The sequence below is a fragment of the Notamacropus eugenii genome, chromosome 7 (genome assembly GCF_028372415.1).
Source record: "Notamacropus eugenii isolate mMacEug1 chromosome 7, mMacEug1.pri_v2, whole genome shotgun sequence".
NCBI classification, from domain to species: Eukaryota; Metazoa; Chordata; class Mammalia; order Diprotodontia; family Macropodidae; genus Notamacropus; species Notamacropus eugenii.
The window spans coordinates 76,623,676-76,644,570 of record NC_092878.1 but is presented as its reverse complement, the minus strand read 5'-3'; the positions used below and the strand labels follow the sequence as shown (position 1 = coordinate 76,644,570).

At 36.0% G+C, this 20,895-nt stretch overlaps 1 protein-coding gene across 12 annotated transcripts in view; it reads left to right on the top strand.

The window, feature by feature from the left end:
- Positions 1–20,895, top strand: part of EML5 (EMAP like 5) — a 211,038-nt gene that overhangs the window by 154,734 nt on the left and 35,409 nt on the right. For 10 of the 12 annotated variants that reach the window (XM_072625213.1, XM_072625209.1, XM_072625212.1 and 7 more), the window contains 4 exons: positions 8,224–8,302; positions 9,054–9,183; positions 10,220–10,318; positions 14,345–14,365. In XM_072625213.1, coding sequence (XP_072481314.1) covers positions 8,224–8,302; positions 9,054–9,183; positions 10,220–10,318; positions 14,345–14,365 — 329 coding nt within the window. Of the gene's footprint in view, positions 1–8,210; positions 8,303–9,053; positions 9,184–10,219; positions 10,319–14,344; positions 14,366–20,895 lie in introns of those variants that run through there. The other 2 variants (XM_072625220.1, XR_011970740.1) reach the window with 2 other exon arrangements.

Genomic DNA, 20,895 nt, shown 5'->3' with positions numbered 1-20,895 from the left:
GGAAAATTTCCTTAGTGACTAAATGGAGAATGTATTGGAGTGGGGAGACACTTGAGGTAGACAGAACCACCAATAGGCCATTGCAATAATCAAAGTGGTAGGTAATGAGGGCCTGCACCAGGGTAGTGGTAATATCAGAAGAGAGAAGGAGATTTATTTAAGAGATGTTGCAATGGTGAAATTTACAGACCTTGGTAAGAGATTGGATATGAGGGAGTGAGAGATATTGAGGAATCCAGGGTAACTTTTAGGTTGTGAACCTTAGGGACTGGGATGATGGTGTTGCCATCTACAGCAATAGGGAATTTGGGGGGTATGGAATTTAGGGAGAAAGATAATGAATTCTCTTTGGACATATTTGGACATCCAGTTCAACGTATCTGAAAGGCAGTTGGAGATGTGAGATGAGGTCAGAAGAGAAATTGAGGCAAGAAAGATTTGAGAATCTTCAGCATAGAGATGATACTTAAATCCATGGGAGCTAATGAGATCATCAAATGAAGTAGCAGAGAAGAGAAGAGTACCCAGGAAAGAACCATAAGAATACCTACTGTTAGAGGGCATGATCTGCAGGAATATCCAGTAGAGGAAACACAGAAAGAGGGATCAGATAGGTAAGAGGAGAAGTTGGAGGCAGTGGTATCCCAAAAACATAGAGAGAAGAGTATTGAGGAGGAGTGATTAAATTACTGGAAAGGATGACCAGGAAGGCTGTGTCATCAGGCTGAAGCCAGATTTCAGGAACAGCTAGTAGAGGGAAGAGGAGTAGATTAAACATGATGGAGGGAAATTTGTTGCCTATGGAACAGGCATTTCAGACGGCACAGTGGGGAAGGATTGGGTTAAATAAGGATGAAATTTTAAGGAGTGTTGAGGGGGATAAGAATGAGAAATCGAGAGCAAGGGAGTGTGGAGTGGTATTTGGATAATGATCTACAGGAGTTCAAAGTAACTGGAATGTGTATGACCAGGTGTGAAACTATTCATCACTGAGTGGAGGACACCACTCCTCTACTCTCAGAGTACAGGCACAGCGGGAGACAGGAGACTTGAAGTCCAAAGGAAGATTGCTTTTCTGTGCACTGAGGGTTCTCCTCATTTCCATTTTGGACATTGGGCTGGCAGCAGGAAATGGAAGATACCCTGTGCTGATATAAATGGAAATGGTTGTTTTGCCTGGTCTGGCCCTAAGCAGCCTTTCTTCAGGAAACACACTGCACTGAGAAGGAGATGGCAAGGTTCAGGGCACTAATGAACTGAAGTCTCAAGTATTCTCACCTAAGGAGGCTGATTCTGAGGCAACAGCAGGTATGGTAGATTGCCTGTGGAGATGGGACATGTCCTTTCCAGGAGTGGTAGTGTTATTTGATTATTGTTTTCATAGCAAAATGAGGGTTGGAGAATAGCAGAATGGGGTTAGAGGAAGGTACTTAAGGCATGGTGTAAGTATAGGAGTTAGTCTGATCCCACCCCCATGAGGAAAGCATGATCTGAGGACACAGCACATCAGGAATGCCAGGGTCTGGAGTCAGAGTCAGGAAAACAGCCTCAGGACAAAAACTGTAGGGTGAATGTTTTCATACTTAGAAGGAGTGTGGATGTCATTGGTGTGAATTCTTCTACCAACACAGATTACAACCCTTCACATCCTCTCATCTTGAGTGGTTATCCCACTCAGTTGTACCATAGTTTCTCAACAGAGGATTAACCTCACATACTAGAAACACTTCTCATGCTCTTTCAGTATCTTGATGCTTTTGTCTATTTTTTCTGACTTTGATCTCCATTTTCAGTCATACCTATTCCCAATAAAAGCCTAATGCCACTTTTTGCATGTAAGTCATCTTGGGTCACACTTTAGTCTACTTACTGCCCACTAAATTCTTTTCCATTCACCTTAAGATTATTTGCAATTTTAACTCTTTTGAGATTATGGTGTTCTAGGATTTACAGGCATATAGCATCCCTGTGACTGTATTGGAATTAAAGAGATAGACTTTGTAGCCCAAAGATGATCTTGAAATTTTCATTTAAAGTTGAAATAATGGGGGGTGGAGCGAAGATGGCAGACTAAGAAGACGCACTTACGCAGGGTCTTCCCCACAGCCCATAAAATACCTTTGAGAGGGACTCTCAACAAATTTTGGAGTAGCAGAAGTGGAGAACAACAGAATGGAGGAGATTTCCAGCCCACAGTGACCTGAAAGGCCCACGGAAACGTTGGTTGCACTGGACACGGAGCCAAGCGTGGAGGCCAGCCCAGCCTTGGCCGAGCGGCGCGGCACAACGAGACTCTGGGAGGAGGACACCTGGGGGCAGAATCTCCAGTCACAGTAGCAGGTCCTCAGATCCCTCGGCCCACAGGCCCCAAAGGTCAGTGTTGGGGTCTGATCAGCAGGCCAGGAAGGGAGAAGAGCTTTCCAATAGCTCCGGCAGCAGGCAGCGGCCACAGAGCCTGCACAGCAGCCCTTATGGAAGCTCCATCATTGAAGCGTAAAAACCCCTGGGGGCATTGAAGAGCTGAGTCTTACCTCCGACCTGGGTGGAGGCCCTGGGAAAGCTGGTCTTTGTCTCACACTGAACAGCAGCCCTGCCCATCCAGCTTATCTGAAAATCAGCCCCCAGTGTTGACTTGGGAACTGGAGGCCAAGTGGCTGTGGAGAGGTATCTGCTAAGATTCTGGGCACAAAAATCCCTCTCTGCATCCAGACCAGTACACGCTTGATTGTGCCACCTTGGAGGAACTGAGATCTCACAGATTCCCAGAGTATACCGTACTCTTGACAAAGGACCCAAAAGTCAAGTAACTAGTTGGGAAAATGCCCAAAAAAGGGAAAAAAAGTAAGACCATAGAAGGTTACTTTCTTGGTGAACAGATATCTCCTCCCATCCTTTCTGATGAGGAAGAACAATGTTTACCATCAGGGAAAGACATAAAAGTCAAGGCTTCTGTATCCCAAACACCCAAAATAAATATTCAGTGGGCTCAGGCCATGGAAGAGCTCAAAAAGGATTTTGAAAATCAAGTTAGAGAGGTGGAGGAAAAACTGGGAAGACAAATGAGAGACATGCATGAAAAGCAGGTCAACACCTTGCTAAAGGAGACCCAAAAAAAGGCTGAAGAAAATAACACCTTGAAAAATAGGCTAGCTCAATTGGCAAAAGAGGGTCAAAAAGCCAATGAGGAGAAGAATACTTTAAAAAGCAGAATTAGCCAAATGGAAAAGGAGGTTCAAAAGCTCACTGAAGAAAATAGTTCTTTCAAAATTAGAATGGAACAGATGGAGGACAATGACTTTATGAGAAACCAAGAAATCACAAAATAAAACCAAAAGAAGGAAAAAATGGAAGATAATGTGAAACATCTCATTGGAAAAACAACTGACCTGGAAAATAGATCCAGGAGAGACAATTTAAAAATTATGGGACTACCTGAAAGCCATGATCAAAAAAAGAGCCTAGACATCATCTTTCATGAAATGATCAAGGAAAACTGCCCTGAGATTCTAGAACCAGAGGGCAAAATAAATATTGAAAGAATCCACCGATCACCACCGGAAAGAGATCCAAAAAGAGAAACTCCTAGAAACATTGTGGCCAAATTCCAGAGTTCCCTGGTCAAGGAGAAAATATTGCAAGCAGCTAGAAAGAAACAAATCAAGTATTGTGGAAATACAATCAGGATAAGACAAGATCTAGCAGCTTCTACATTAAGGGATCGAAAGGTGTGGAATATAATATTCCAGAAGTCAAAGGAACTAGGACTAAAACCAAGAATCACCTACCCAGCAAAACTGACTATAATACTTCAGGGGAAAAATTGGTCTTTCAATGAAATAGAGGACTTTCAAGCATTCTTGATGAAAAGACCAGAGCTGAAAAGAAAATTTGACCTTCAAACACAAGAATGAAGAGAAGCATGGAAAGGTAAACAGCAAAAAGAAGTCATAAGGGACTTACCAAAGTTGAACTGTTTACATTCTTACATGGAAAGACAATATTTGTAACTCTTGAAACTTTTCAGTATCTGGGTAGTTGGTGGGATCTCACACACACACACACACACACACACACACACACACACACACACAGTGAGTTGAATAGGATGGGATAGTATCTTTAAAAAATGAAATTATGCAGTGAGAGAGAAATATATTGGGAGGAGAATGGGAGAAATGGAATGGGGCAAATTATCTCTCATAAAAGAGGCAAACAAAAGACTTTTCAGTGGAGGGAAAAAGAGGGGAGGTGAGAGAAAAACATGAAGCTTACTCTCATCACATTCCACTAAAGGAAGGAATAAAATGCACACTCATTTTGGTATGAGAACCTATTTTACAATACAGGAAAATGGGGGAGAAGGGATAGGAGGGGTGGGAGAGGATAATGAAGGGGAGGGCAGTGGGAGGAGGGAGCAAATTGAGGTCAACACTCTTGGGGAGGAACAGGATCCAAAGAGAGAACAGAAGCAATGGGGGGGCAGGATAAGATGGAGGGAAATATACTTAGTCTTACACAACATGACTATTATGGAAGTCATTTGCAAAACTACAGAGAGATGGCCTATATTGAATTGCTTGCTTCCCAAAGGGAATGGGTGGGGAGAGAGGATGAAGAGAAGTTGGAAGTCAAAGTTTTAGGAACAACTGTTGAGTATTGTTCTTACTACTGGGAAATAAGAAATGCAGGTAATGGGGTATAGAAAGTTATCTGACCCTACAGGACAAAAGAGAAGATGGAGACAAGGGAAGGATGGGATGTTAGAAGAGAGGGCAGATTGGTGATAGGGGCAATTAGAATGCTTGGCATTTTGGGGAGGGGAGAGGAGAGAAATGGGGAGAAAATTTGGAACCCAAAATTTTGTGAAAATGAATGTTAAAAGTTAAATAAATAAATACATAAGACAGGAAAAACAAGGATGACAAATTTACTTCACAACATAAAGCCTAGAAAGACAATGTGGTGTACTACAAAGAATGCTGAATTTGGAGTCGAGGACCTGGGTTTGAATACTGACTCTGCTCCTGACCATTTAGGCGGGTTCATTTACTTCTCTGGGCTTTAGTTCATCTGTAACTTGAGGGACTAACACTCTCCCAGGGCCCTTCTAATTCTAAACTTGTAATCCTCTATTTTCATTCTTATCTGTTTTTTTAACCTTTCACCACAATGAATGGAAGAATATAAGTCTCTTACAGGAAGCATAAGCTAAAGAAAGGGGGAAAAACCCTTTGTTACATGTAAAATAGAAACATTTTACAAATAGCTAATATGCAAACTTGTAATATTTTTCTTTTTTTACTTGCTGCTGAAAAGGGGTTCCAGGTAATTCTTCTCTTTTGCTATACTGTATATATATAGTTCCTCATTTTATATATCAGTGTTTTTCATCTTCATCATTAATAAGTTGTCATTGGCTGAATATACCTCACTTATCTTTAAACTTTTACATTTTGTTTCAGGGTTAGAGTTCCACTGAAATAGCCTTTTATTTATTAATTTTTTTACTATAATACTTAATGTTTTTGCTTTTTAGTAAAATGCATCTGTAATAAAAGCTTTATCTAGTATTTGACTGGCAAACTTCCTCTTTGTACAAACTATTCCATTTGGCAAATCATTGCTAATCTCTAGAAGAGCTATTATTGATGTTTAAGTTGAATTTGCTTTATCTAATTGGATTTTAGTCTGTAGAATTCTTGAATAATGATAGGAAGGAAAAATTCACTTTTTCATATCATTTATGTAAAATAAGCAAAGGATTTTAAATAAGCTCCTATAGACTGAAAGAGGTTCATAATGTGAAATGTGTTTCTCTTTTATGGGAATACATAGCTTGTATATTATAGCCTAACTGTCTCAATGAACGAACACATGGGATTCATAGCAAGTACCAGTTATAGGTGGAGAGATCCTTCCCCTTGCTAACTTCTGCTTTTGAGTGCCAATGTCTTTGTGAAGCAACAGGTTCGGAAGTCTGGGTCCAGGGTAAGATCTGTTGCATGTCAATCGTCCCTCATCACCTGGTAATGTTAATTGATGTTGTATAACTTCTTCCTGGTCCTGTGCAGTATAGTTTTCTGCAGAGGATTTGGATGAAAAATAAACTTTCTCAAATATTTTTAATACTGATGTTGTATTATAATACTGTCCTCAGAGTCCATTCATTGGTTCTGTACTATATGATTTACAAGTGCTATGTGAGCTCTTTATTATTATTTATTATTATTATTCTTAACCTGCTTTCTTTAGAGTTCAAGATAGCTCCATATACCAGATTTTGTGCTGTTATGTTATGTTATGGCCAGAGTTCAGTAAAATTAATTTTGAGTACTCAGTAAATCATTTAATCCTCCTTCTCTTAGAGTTTAAGATTCCTAAGTAGTAGCATATGTAGAATTAATGAACCTACACATTTGACTGTCAAATAATAGGCATTTTGAAAACAAGGAAGTCCTGGTTCTGATCACAGTTTGTTAAAATTGATTCATAAAGCAAGCAGGCACTCAAGATTGTGGAGATTAAGGAAGAGAAAAATTAGAAATGTATTGACAGTGAAGGAATGGAAGCTTATAAATAAGAGGGGAACTTGCTGATTTATTAGTGATAGGGAAAAAACAATTGCAAAAAAGCTCTTTGCTACCTATAAAGCATGAAAATGTATTTAGAGAGTTTTGTTCCAATTTTGAAATGTTGGAAATTAGTTGTTCATTTATTAGAAAGGAATTCCTGAGGAAAGATTATGTTATAGAAAAAAATTAAAACAATTATAGATTAAAAGTCCTTCCAGTTAAAAGGCTTTCATTTATATAATTTTTAAAAGCAGCCTCATGGTCATAAAGTGAGAAAAATTAGTCTGAGAATGCCAGCAACCTCTATAATATATACTCATCTCACTAGGTTACCTGTGCCTGGTAAACAGCAATGTAGCTGCTGTATTCAAGAATTTGTACCATTACTTTCCCAGCTCCTAGTGGTTATTCCAGGGGTGGGAAACCTGCGGCCTTGAGGTCACATGTGGCCTTCTAGGTCCTTGGATGCGGCCTTTTGAATGAGTACAAGTTTTACAGAACAAATCCTTTTATTAAGGGGATTTGTTCTGTGAAGTTTGGATTCAATCAAATGGCCACGCTTGAGGACCTAGAGGGCCACATGTTGCCTTAAGGCTGCAGGTTCCCCACCCCATGTAATTCCCTTGTCACTCTGGGCTCTGATTTGGCATTAGGGACCAAAGAACTGTATGGATTAACTAGCAACATGATTTCCTCTCTTTTCCTTTTTCTACATGCTCCCTCCTTCTATGTTTCTATGCCCTATCAGTACATTACAGAAAAAAACAAAACATTGGTTTGAGTTTAAAATTCCCTAACTTTTATTCCCAGTTTGATGATTAGCTTATGTGAAAATGAGCAAATCACTTGACCTCCTTACATTTGTTTCTTCAGTTGTAAAATTGGGGATACCTGATTCCTATATACCTCATAAGAATATTATGAGGATTAATTAGGTTTTAAAAACCTAGTGAATGCTTTTAAATCCTTGATGATTTATGCTATACAGATTTAGTAAGTGGTCACATTATGATTGGTAGATCAAGAGACATTGTTAAAGTGGAGTGGTTTATATATGGCTTTTTTCTTACTCTTGACTATGTCAGACCTCGAGTTTTCTAAAATAACATTACAGTCTAGGATATAATGGATGTAAACTTATCCTCAATAAGGTTACAGTCCTTACGCTGTAGATTATAATTCCTGTTCACTTTATTTTTAGGGATAGGAGGGTTAAGAATAATATACCTTAAATTATGAAAAATATAGAAATTAAAATATAAATGAAAAACTCTTAAGAAACTACAACCACATATTACTGTGGATTGATAACAGTTTTAAATTACTATTTAATGTTTTACAGTTTGCAAGTCACTTTCCTCAAAACAATCCTCTGAAGTAAAAAGTGCAAACATCATTGTTTCTTTTATAGATGAGGAAACTGAGTCTCAGGTTGTGATTTGCCTCTGATTTCATAGCTAGTGAGTGCCAGAGCTGAGACTTACACCCACGTCTTCTGATGGTAATCTAGTGTTCATAAAGATTTTTAGTATTAAAACAGTGAGGACAGTTTAATTTCACAGTTTTCTCTTTTCAGACAATAGAGTAGAAGAGTTTTAAAGACAGAATGGGTGACAGACCGCCTTTTCTTATTCACAGTTCTCTATTTCAGACCACCAGTTAGTAGGGCATTACCACAGCCTGAAAAACTTCAGACAAACAACGTTGGCAAAAAAAAGAGGCCTGTCGAGGTAAGGAGGATTCCATTTGGTATTAATCAAAGCAGAGCTTTTGTGTGCTCTTCTTCATAGTGTCTGTGGTGACTTTTAAAATCCCTTCACTGAACAGAACCCCAGACAGAGTCAGATCCTAAAGAATTTCTAGACTTCAGGCTAATCCAATCTCTGATGAAGTTACAAATGCATTACTTTTGATTTGAAATTTTATTGTTGTTGGATCTGTCAGTAGGCTGAAAAATTTAACTGCTTGTATCAGGAGTAATTATGACTTAGATACATGGAATACTTTGTCATTAATAATATTAGAATGTTTAGCAATAGTAAAAAAAAAGAAAAAAACAAAACAACTTAGAATACATATCGAGGACATGTTCTTTTTCCCAATCTGATTCTTATCAGATTTTTAAAGAAAAAATCAAAACTCTTTGGATAAGAGGATGTCTTTTCCGTGTTGTGTGTTACAATTTTGCGTTCTTTAAGTACATACAATACACTAAGCATTGTAAAGAATCCCTGGAAAACCTAACTTTAATTGATAGAAAAAAGTTTTCTGTGCAAAAGTATGCCTAGAATTAGAAAATATGGCATCAGTCTAATTTTATGATTCTGTCTTACAAACACCAAATGATATTTTAAAAAATATGTACAACACAAAATTTAGCTTTATGAAGTATGCTAATATATTATCCATAGAACAAAGCTTTGGAAAAAAGTATATTAAAGGATTTTAATTTCATTATTGCTGTATCCTTATTCTTGATAGGACCTCGTGTTGGAACTTGTTTTTGGCTATCGAGGCAGAGATTGCAGGAACAATGTTCACTATTTGAATGATGGCAATGATATAATTTACCACACTGCATCTGTTGGGATCTTACACAATGTGGCAACAGGTTGGGAAAACTGCACCCCTTTTTTTTAAAATTAAGCTGCAAAAACACTATTTTAGTATTAGGGAAACCTCACACAGTAATAATAACTTTAAGATAGAGGAGGCTATTAAAATTAGAATATTTCATTATTATTAAATGTGATAATTCTCTTAGAATGACCACGAAGACAATAGGAAAGGACTTCTTTATACTACAGTTTTTCCTAGTGACATCACTGTCAGAAGGGGAGCTATATTACAATATTAATTCAGTTATGCATGCTATAATACTTTGAAACAGTACTTCTTGATAAACCTGTTATGGAAATACAAACAAGTTGTCCAGTCATCGTGAATAATTAAAAGATGTGAAGAATGAGTATCAATTATGTAGGACTAGGATCCAACAGCCAAGAAACCCAAGAGGGTCAGGCCATGAAGAAAACCAAAAAAGTAATACATCTACTCTTATACTCTTCATGATTTGTTCTTTAATTAAAAATTAGAGAAAGTAACTTTTTGAATGCCTACCTAGCTTTTTTTGGTGATGTTGAGGATTAAATTAAATGCTGCTATTATTATCATCATCATATAATTAAATTACCCAAACCATCATTTGATGAAAAATTGAACATATTGGTGAAATATTTATTTACGTATTTCTTAGCTTTCCCACTAATATTTTTTTACTATGAAATAGGCAGAAAATTATGAAAGCATTTCACTTCATTGCTGCAACCTAGATATATTCTAGACAGAGGTATCAAACTCAGAGCAGTGGGCCACATGCATCCTCAGAACTCCCCAGTGCTGCCTAAGCAAGATTAAAATGTAATTGTGAGATGTTTAACAAAATAAATGAAATCCAACATGAGTAATGTTCACCTGTGGCCTTTTATGTCAGCGTACTGCCTGCAGCAATCCATTTCTCTTTGAGTTTGACACCATTAGTTTAGAATAAGCAATATTTTACTTCTCTACTTAAATGTTTTCAAACTCTTGTTCTTAAAATGCATTACAGTAGTAAACAGTGAATTAATACATGTTCTTAATTTTAGGCTCTCAGAGTTTTTATCAGGAACATAATGATGATATTCTGTGCCTCACTATAAATCAGCACCCCAAATTTATCAACGTAGTGGCAACTGGCCAAGTAGGTATGTTTGTAATTTTTAAAAAGAATTGTATAAATGTATAAATGAAAAATGTTAGGCTTATATGACATTTTTATGGAAGAAAATATTGGGATTTATGTATGTTTGTTATCTCTGTACTCTTTCTCGTTTACTTGTTTGTTTGTTTTGTTCAAGTTATGAATATACCACTAAAAATAGTTTTGGGAGTAAAAGGTAACCATTGCCGTGGATTTGTGTCTTGGACCCTGCTGCTTCAACTTTGTTGTCTAGACAACAAGCCTGAGGTTTCCTCATCTGTAAGTAAACTAAGTCAGGTTATAGTTTAAACCACTTAGAGGTCTCAGCATGTCCTAATTTGAAAGGGAAGATTTACATATCACCAGGGTCACTGAGAAAACTCAGTAAGCATGAACACCATGAAATAAACAAGCAAACAAACAAAAGCCAGAGCAATACACCAATGATTATCAATATTAAATAACAGCAAGTTTTCTTGTAACCTGGTAACCCACTCCCAGTGTTCACTTAATCAGCACATTTTATCTTGAGTCCCAGATATCCCACGTAGTTGTCTCATTGCTGGAAGCATCTTTCCTTGGACATTCCGGAATAGTCCTTGTCCTTAGGGCAATTCAAAAGGCGACGTCTCGTAGAATATCTGCTTCTCTGCTCTGGCTCCAAGTCATTTACAGAGATATCTAGGTGATTGTACTAAAATCTGTCAATAACAAGATTCGCTACTATTTAGTACAACCTTCTAAATTTGTTTTTCCAATAAATAGTTCATATGATAAAAACTAGCTCAAACTTTATGAATCTAATCCTTTTAACAACAGAACTGTAAGAACAGCAAATTAGGAACCCATATAATTCACCTGAAACTTCAGAGAATTTCAGTTTTTACATACGACTTGCTCTTTCTGTCTTTACCCAAACCTTGTGTCTGATATGGAAAGTGTCTTCACAACCTGAAAGAAGGCCTGCCTGCCTTAGAAAATGAGCCCTCCCATCTTTTAATTTTATCACATAGTTACTTCAAAATAGTGGGAAAAGAAAAAAATTATTTAAATTCCTTTACAATTATTAATATAATTTTATATGTAAAATCTTTAATCCAATTTTGAGACCTTATTATTACTAAAACATGTTCAAAGACTGTATTTCCCATTGGAAACATTGCCATTGGAAGCCAAGCAAAAATATGTATGTGTGCATGTGTATACACACACACACACACACACACACCTATATGTATATATGCATTCTAGTTCTTAGATGTCTAAGTCTAATCTTATTGCTTTATCAAAGTTTACTACTCCATTAAATTTGAAAAACTTAAATCTTTATCTTATTCCCCCATTTTTGAAGATATATATACGTATACACATATATGTATATGTGTGCACATGTGTGTGTTGTATATATGTGTGTGTGTGTATATGTCCCTTACATCATCTTGAAGGAATTTGGTACTTTAAAGACCTAGTCTTATACATGAATATAACTGTCAGCAAGAAACATAGGATATAGAGTTAACCATAAATAAAGATGAAAAATACTAAGATCTTTCACACTTGCATCCTGTTATAGAACCCAGATGTTTTAGTATTAATTAATATTTAGTATTGCAGTGACAAAAACTTCTACTATTCAACTGGCCTGATTATAGAAATTTGCTATGAAAGGAGAAAGGAGGGACATACTCCAACTTCCTTAGGGCTGTTGTGATGAACAAATGAAGGAAGATATATGAGAAGTATACAACATAAATGTAGACTACTTGTATTATTATTGGCAGTAACAACATATTAGTCAGATCCATGCTACACATTTCATCCAAGCTGTTGTTTTGAAACGTTTCTGCCATAACAAATGGAGGTTTCCAAGTAAATGCTTTATTATTTATTAGTGTTAGTGAGACATACTCAGTTTTTTGCACACTATGATACCATTTCTTAATTCCATTAATTCAGATGATATTAAAGGGAAATAGAAAGTCTGATTTCAGTAATACAATGGAATTCTGAAGCATTTATCTTAGAATTGTATAATACTTAATTTCTCAGATGAGGCTTCCCCTGCCAAAAAATGTTACTTGACAAAAGATTAAATAGTGAATGGCAGAAACTGAGACAAGCACCTAGGTCTTGTGAGTTCTGGGCAAATGATTTTCTGCTAGAAGATGTTTTTATGGATACTGAATGTCCTTGAAAAAAATGAAAATAACATGCACATATATATTTGATTGCTTTAAGCCTTTTTCTAGTATTCAGTTTTTATTTGCTCCCAATCCCTTTTTCCTCAATTTATTTTGTGTAGAGCACTCTCCTCAGTGTTGGTATATTGCATGCAAACTCCTGTGGCTAAAATTAAATTCCTTAAACAGAGATTTCTAAGCATCAAACAACTCATGGTTAGCAGCTTTAAAATCAAGTGGAAGAATTTGATAGGAGAAATAGTGAAAAGAGAACCAAAAGGAAGGAGGGAAGGAGGAAAAGGGGGAGAGAGAGAGAGAGAGGAGAGAACTGATTTAGAATAAGTATTGAACCTGATAGCATTTGATAGCCAAGAGAAAGTCTTTTATTGGTGAAGTTTTTTTGTTCATTATAATTTTTCTCTGACTCTTATTTTCATATTTGGTTCTTTTATTTTGAACCTCTTATCTTGGTTCACATGTCTTTCTTAAGCACTATACAAGAATGAAAAAAATACTAGATCTAGAGAAATCTAGAAGAAAATCTAGAGAAGCAAAATGATCAGATATGGTCAATTTAATCAGATTAGCTATTTGGGGCAGATGTTATTTCATTTTCATTTCAGGGAACTCTTGGGACAAGACTCTCTCCAACAATGCAGATCAGCTTGTAATTTATACTTTAAGAGTTCCTCTGGGCACTGATATATTATGCAAATAACCAGTATGTGTCAGAGGCAAGAACTTGAACCCAGGTTTTCAAGATGGAGGCAAGTTCTCTGTCCCCCATACCACACTTTGTCTCCTTACATCAACCATATTATGATTAGTGTGAATCAGTCCATTATAGATTTGGCCAGTTGGTCATACCAGCTATCAGAAAATTTGCAAAGAAATGAAGTATAGGGTTGTTTTTGGTTGCACTGATTATGACTTTCAGAGCTAGACTGAGTATCTAATAGACATGGCAACCTTTATGTTTCTTTTAAATCTTTTGATTGTTTACATTAAAGAAGTCAAACTGATGTGCTGAAAACTTTCCCTCAGTGTGTTACTCTTTCTTGGACCTTAGCACATTTTCATTATTATATGTGTCTATTCTAACCAGGAAAGTATTTTAGTGCTCTTGGAAATTTTCTGTATTCAAAGTAATATACAAAAATATAGCACTATACTAAACATAGACATCCCTCTGGAGTATTCCTGTAGCCTCTACTTTCCTGTTAGGCTCTAGTTCATACCTTCGTTATTTCTCACCAGGACTATTTCAGTACCTTGCTACTTGGTCTTTCTTCCTTGTCTCTCCCCTTTTTATTCTGTCTCACAGCTGCCAAAAAGTATTTTCTGAAAGCTCAAGTCTGAACCATATCACTCCACTACTCAGTAAATTCTAGTGTCTCTCTGAGTAAAGACTAAATATTATTTCATCTTTAATCCCTTTTAAATTTCTCTGTGTTATATAGTATGCATAATTACAAGTACAACAGTACAAATAACATAATTTATAAATATGTAAATATTGGCACTGTGTGCTCAAAAACTTTTTTTCTAATGGGTTGTGCACTCAAAAAAGTTGGAAGACTATTCCTATAAATATATGAAATGTGTTATGGCTTTTTTGTGATAACCAAAGAAAAATTATTTCCCGAATTTAGCTCATGTAACTTATCTTGGTCTATGATATAGTTAAGTTCCTATTTATTGCTTCATTTTTAAAGCAATACTACCAGTATTGATGAATTATAAGATGACCTAAAAGCTAGTGTTGATCAATCATAGTTTTTGAAATTTTTGTTCCTTATCATGTGTATTATTTATGATCTAATGATTTTTCTGCTGCTTTTCCATTACAGGAGACTCAGCAGACATGTCAGGTAAGGGAAATTAAATTCTAAGTTTTTTCAGGTTATTAAAGTAGTGATCGTCCAAAAATTGTATAAAGTAATAATTCAGTAAGCTCTTATTAAGTAACTGCTATGTGTTAGACACTGTAGTAGTTACTGGGGATATCAAGGCAAAAATGAAAATAGTCTGACCTTAAGGAGCTAACATTCTACTGAGGCAAAGTAACATTTACAGAAATATAAAATACAAAGTAAACTCAAAGTTATTTTGGAAGGGACCATTGAACAGCTGTGAGGATCATGAAAGGCCTCTTGCTGGCCTTTAAGTAAGAGAGAGCAAGCATTCCAGTTCTGGAAGACACAGCCTAGGCAAAAGCACAGGAGGGAAGATGGAGTATACCGGGGATAAACAAGTAGGCCAGTTCAGTGAGAACACAGTTCAGATAACTTATACGTGGGAAATAATTTGAAAGCAGTCTAGAAAGAGAGTTTGAAGCTAGCTTGTAAATGTCAAACAGTTTGTACTTTATCCTTGAGGCAGTGGGGGTGATGCCTGAAGCTTTTTGAACAGCAGGGTGACATGGTCAGACCGGTTATTGAGGAATATCAATCTGGCAGATGTTGGAGGATCAGTTGAACAGAGGAGCAGTAGAGACTAGAGGTAAACGGTAATGACTGATACAGAGAATACCACAGATCAGTCTTTAGACTATTAGATGAGGATTTCCCAAATTAATCTGGCCACAGGACACTTTTAGGCTTGAAATATACTAGTGGAATCCACAAATACTAGTTGCAGAGTCTGGGGGTAAAAAAAATGCCCTTGGGACAAAGCAGAAACCTCAGTTTAGAATAAATGAAATGGAGCCTACTTTCCTACTGATTAATTGATGGGTATAAAATTGTATAGAGTAACAAGGTATATGACCATATTTCCAGAGATGTTCAAATTACTGATACATCACTTTGAAGTCCAAGATCTTGATACCAAATAGAAATGAATAGTTTCTCTTGCTCAAAATATATTTAAAATTTTAAAAGGACATAGTTCTATTCTTTAATAAATAAATGATCAAAAAATATGAAGAATACAAAGCAGTTGGTAACTATATTTGAAAAATTCTCCATATCACTAATAATAAGAGAAATTCAAATTAAAATGACTCCAAAGTGCTTCACACCCATCATATTGGCAGAAATGACAAAAAAAAGGAAAATGGTAATTGCTGGAAACACTGTGAGAAGACAGGAACACTAATGCACCATTGTGGAAAGCGTGGAACTATTTAGAACTATTCCCTACAAGTCACTATACTGTTCATATCTTTGAGTAAGTAACTTTGACTACTACCAGGCATATACCACACATAGGTAAAAGACAGGGAAAGATCTGTTGTAATAGCAAAGGGCTGAAAACAAAGTGGGTGCTCATCAATTGGAAAATGACTGAATAACTTTGGTATATGTGTAGTAGAATATTACTATGATGAGAAATGATGAATATGGTGGATTCAGAGAAACACAGGAAGACCTGAATTGAACAAGGTGAAGTGAGCAAAAAACAACTTATACAGTTACTATAAAAATTTATAGGAAACCAACTTTGAAAGACTACAGGACAATGATCAATGCCAGTCATGACTGATGATATCCCTCCTACCTCTTAGAAAGATAGTGGTCTGGACTCTAGAAGTTCTGAATGAGATATGAATTATTAGACATAGACAATATGTTTGTTTTATTTGACCATATTAATTTGTTACAGTTTGTGGGGGGAGGGAAAAAGAGCTGGTGAGTAATGATATAGATTTTTTTTTAAAGAGCAATGAGTTGTTTTTTAAAACAACAGAATAAAACAGAAAGAAGTTCCCAGAAGACACAGACAAGCAGGGAAGGTTTATGACCAGGTTGAATTTAATATATCCTTTTTTAAATGCTGCATGTAATAGGAGTTTACAGTTTCACATAAAATCCTCCTTTTATGATATTCTTATTTTGAAATATTCATATTTGTTAAATTCACAATACAAAATAATTTTAAAAGATAGTTATTTTTCCCCATGAATTTATAATTTAATAAGTAGATTTAGTCAATTTTTTTAGTCAGTAAACGTTTGTTAAGCACCTACTATGTTACAGACATTATGCTCAGTGCTGGAGATGCAATAAAATAGTCCTTACTTTCTAGGGAGTCACAGTCTAATGGGGGAGATGGCATGCAAATGACTATGTATAAACAATACACACATACATACAGGATAAATTAGAGATAATCAACATATGAAAGTCATTAGGATTAGGGCTTAAGACATTAGGCTGAATTTGTTTGAATTTGTGGTATTTTTGTAATATAACTAGGAGGTTGCAATTTTTAAAATTTAAATAAATCCCTGATATCAGATATTATTTGTCTCTTTTAATTTTAAAAAAAAGTAAAAGGTAAGTATGCCAGTTATTTGGCATGACTGATGGTTTGGTTAAATGGAAGCTTACTATAATTGTATATAATTTTGAATTTTGTAGCAGTTTTACCTGAACATTTTTTCCTTTTTTTCTAAATATTTTTTACAATTACCTGTAAACTTTTCTAACATTTTTTTTTTAGTTTTGAGTTCTAAATTTCCACCCTTCTTCCCTTCCCCTTAGTTGAGAAGGCAAGCAATTTGATGTAGATTATACATGTTGAAGTTTTTTTCAATGCCATAATTCTTAAATTAGCTTTTACATTTTGCTAACATAATAGGTGGGATCCTAGGAAATATATATCTACACACACACACACACACATATATATGTATATATATATACACACACACACACACACACACATACACACACATATCTAGAAATATATATCTGTATACATACATATATTTACATATGCAAAAAATCCTTGTGTAGTGATTGCCACTGAATCATCTTAGCATAGTAGATAGAGGACCAGCCTTACAGACAGGAAAGACCTATATTTAGATCTTCCTTCAACATATACTATATGACCATAAGTCTACCCCAGGAGTACTCCAGATAGCTTTCTAATGCTGTTTTAGGTGGAGTTCCCAATACTAAATAAATTCTCCATATACCCCCACAAATACATTGTTAATGGACAAATTATGTAATGATATAGTTATGTATTTAAATTTTGAACATTTGCGGTCTTAAATTATTTATTGATTTTATGTTGCTTTAGGTTTTTTCTTCCTAGTCAAAAGTTTATGTAACTAAATAATGGGGACTGAGGTGGAGGAGAGGAGGGATAAGAAACTGGAACTGTGATTTCACTGATAAAGGGAATTCTGAGATGAGGAAACTCATTTTATTGATGTAGGTTAGCACCTTCTCTACAACTTACAGTCCTAAGAGAGTTGTTTGTATTACTAAGAGGTTAAGTCACAAAGCCAGTATATGTCAGATATGGACCTTGAATTCATTTGTTTCTGATTCTGAGACCAGCTTGCTGTGCTTTATCCTCTGCTGTCTTTGAAACTAAATAATATATAATTAATAGAAGAGATGTAAATACCTTCTGGATGACTGCAAGACTTTAGTTGGGTTTCTTGCTATGCTTTCTTAAACTACTTTTGTCCTGCACTGCTTCTTATTTTCTTATAAGGCAATAATAGTCGTAATCTTCCACCATTTCTTATCCATAAGATTTTGAAAACAAGATTATATTCTAACACAATGTTGCTTTTAGCCAACATTGTTCTCTGCTAGGCAAATAAGTTAAATGTTCACTGAATAAGGTCATTTTAGATTCTCTTGGACTCCTCCTCATTATGGCAATTGATTTACATTGCTTAACTTCATTTGAAATTGTTGCACTCAGTATCAGTATCCTTTCCTTTGTTTCGGATTATTGTCAACAACTTGTCTGAATAGAACATGTTGGGATGAATAGTTTGGATCATGTGTGATATATTTTCTGATTTTTATTCTTTTAACTTTGTATTAATTTTGATCTTTGTTCTAACAAATTTGATTTGACAGTGGACAGACAGCTACATCAAGAATGATCTATTTCTTCTCTGTTAAAATATAGTCAGTTTCATGTTGTATCAGTCAGTTCACCGCTTTCTGATTCCTTTCTCAAAGAAAGTATTCATGGTCTATAGGTATGGGCTATTGTGTATTCTACAAGTCTTCGATTCTAAGCCATATATTCTAACATTCTTTTTTACTAACCTCACCTATCCTTTCCTTTGTATTGAGGTTGCCAAATATGAAAGCTTATGTTGAACTAATCTGAAGTATTTTAGCAGATTCTTCATTGATTTTCTCTACCTCTTTATTCTCTGCAATGGATGATGACACACAAACTGCAGTTATTTTCATAGTGGCCTTTTTTGCAAATACTTATCATGAGTATTGATGAGTTTATTAATAGCATAATATGACCAAGTATTTAATGCAAAAGTGTTTCTTTCTGCCTTTAGAAACACAATAAAGCTAACTCTGCCAACTCTTACTTGCCTTTCCAAGGAAAACTGCAAACTTTCTTTAAAACATGGTATGATTGATAAGAGTCCTAGACTTTCGTAAGAAAGACTTGGGTTCAAATGATGCCTCAGATACTTACTAATCCGTGCCTTTAGGCACATCATTTAACCTCTTTGAACCTCAGTTTCTTCATCTGTAAAATGAGAATTATAATAATGCCTACATTACAGGGTTGTGAAAATCAAATGAGCTAACCTGAATAATGCACCATTTAAATGTGAGCTATTAGTAGTTTTACATTATTAATGTCTTTTGGTTTTGTTTATAACAAGAATTTCAAAACTAATATAATTCACTTGCTTTAGTAGCATGTTTTGGTATTGGTAATTACACAGAAATCCCCCTTTGAGTGCCAACAGTGAAGGTAATGTTTATAGATAACCTGAAAACTATGTGATTCTCAGCATCCTCCCTCCTATTCCTGGCACTCTTCCCTTAACACTGCAGAGGTGAAGGTGGGGCACACACCTGAGGACCATTTTGTGTGGCCAAAGAATAGATTCCCCAAAATGCCAGCTAATTGGCAATTTCCAAACTTAGTGAGGCTCAGCCCGAGGTAACAGAGTCTGCTGCCAAGACTTCTCTTGAACCTTTTCTAGTTGGTAAAAGAGGCCAGAGCTTGTTCCCCACTGAATTAGTTTTCAAGAACCTAGAGTCAATTCCATGCCATAATGAGGCATTGAGAAAAGGATGGGTGAAGGAACCCTGCCCATATTTTTACAGTGAGCCCTTTTCCCCTTAAGAACAGCAGAACAGTCATGCCCCAGATGTGCTTACAGAAGAAGGAGAAATGAGACTGAAGAAAGCAAAGACGGGAAAAGGAGATGGGTTGTACCAAGTATTCACAGAGGAAGAGCCCTCTGCTGGAAGGGACAGAGTTTGAAGGGCACTGAGGTCTGTATTCTCAGAACACACTAAGTTATAGAAACCGAAATCTCCTATTACCCTCATTACTAACAGTCTGTATGCCACCTCCTCACCTGGCCCACTCTTTCAGCCAGATTCCAGCTATACTTTATTTCATTCTCTGTGCCCTTTGGATCTTCTCAAGTATCTTCACAGCTGTCTGATAGCCAGTGTGTACCCTTCATCTCCCCCGCCCCCAGTCTTAGAACCCTGAACAAAGCAGTGCCACTTCTCCTGGAAGGAGTGTGTCCCTCCCCTCCCCTGGGCCCCACTCATGGTACTAGCAGTTTTTTAGAGTGCCCATTGACAACATTTGCTGTCTTCCCCATAGAATATCAGTGTGAGCTCCTATAGGGAAGGTACTCTCCTTTGTGTTTTTATTACTAAAATATTACGTGCTTGGCACCCATTAAGTGCCTACTGAATGCTTTTTCATTTATTCAAATGTACCTTCTATGCAAAATTTTATGAGAATAATTTAAAAAGAAAAACAAAAGCATTGTAACAAGTTTTCGTAATCAAGAAAGACTAGTTCTCTACATTGAACGGGTCCAACTGTGCCCAGAGTCCATCACCCCTCTATCAGGAGATGGGGAGAATGCTTCTTCCACAGTCCACTGGAGTCATTGTTAGTTGTTTGCATTGACCACAGTTATTAAGTCTTCCAGAGTGGTCTTTACAATGTTGTTATTATATAAAGTGCTCTCTTGTTTCTGCTCACTTCCTTTTTCATCAGTTAATGCAAATCTTCTCAGGATTTTCTGAAAGTCACTGTCACCTTTCCTTACAACATAATAGTATGACATTCATTTGCCATAATCACATTCATATATCATAATCTTTCAACCATTCCACAGTTGATAAACACCCTCTTTAGCGTTTAGTTACTTGCCACCACATAAAGAACTACTGTAAATATTTTTGTGCATCTTCTTTCACTAATCTCTTTGATCTAGTAGTGGCATCAGTTGGGGTCAAAGGATATGCAATTTAGTTACACATTGCCCCCCAGAATGTAATTTATTGGATGTACAAGGAATTGATTCAAATTTAAAAGTGTAAGCCATTCCTCAATTGACAAATGATTAAAGGATATGAACAAGCAGTTTTCTGAGGAAGAAATCCAGTCTATCAACAGTCATATGAAATAT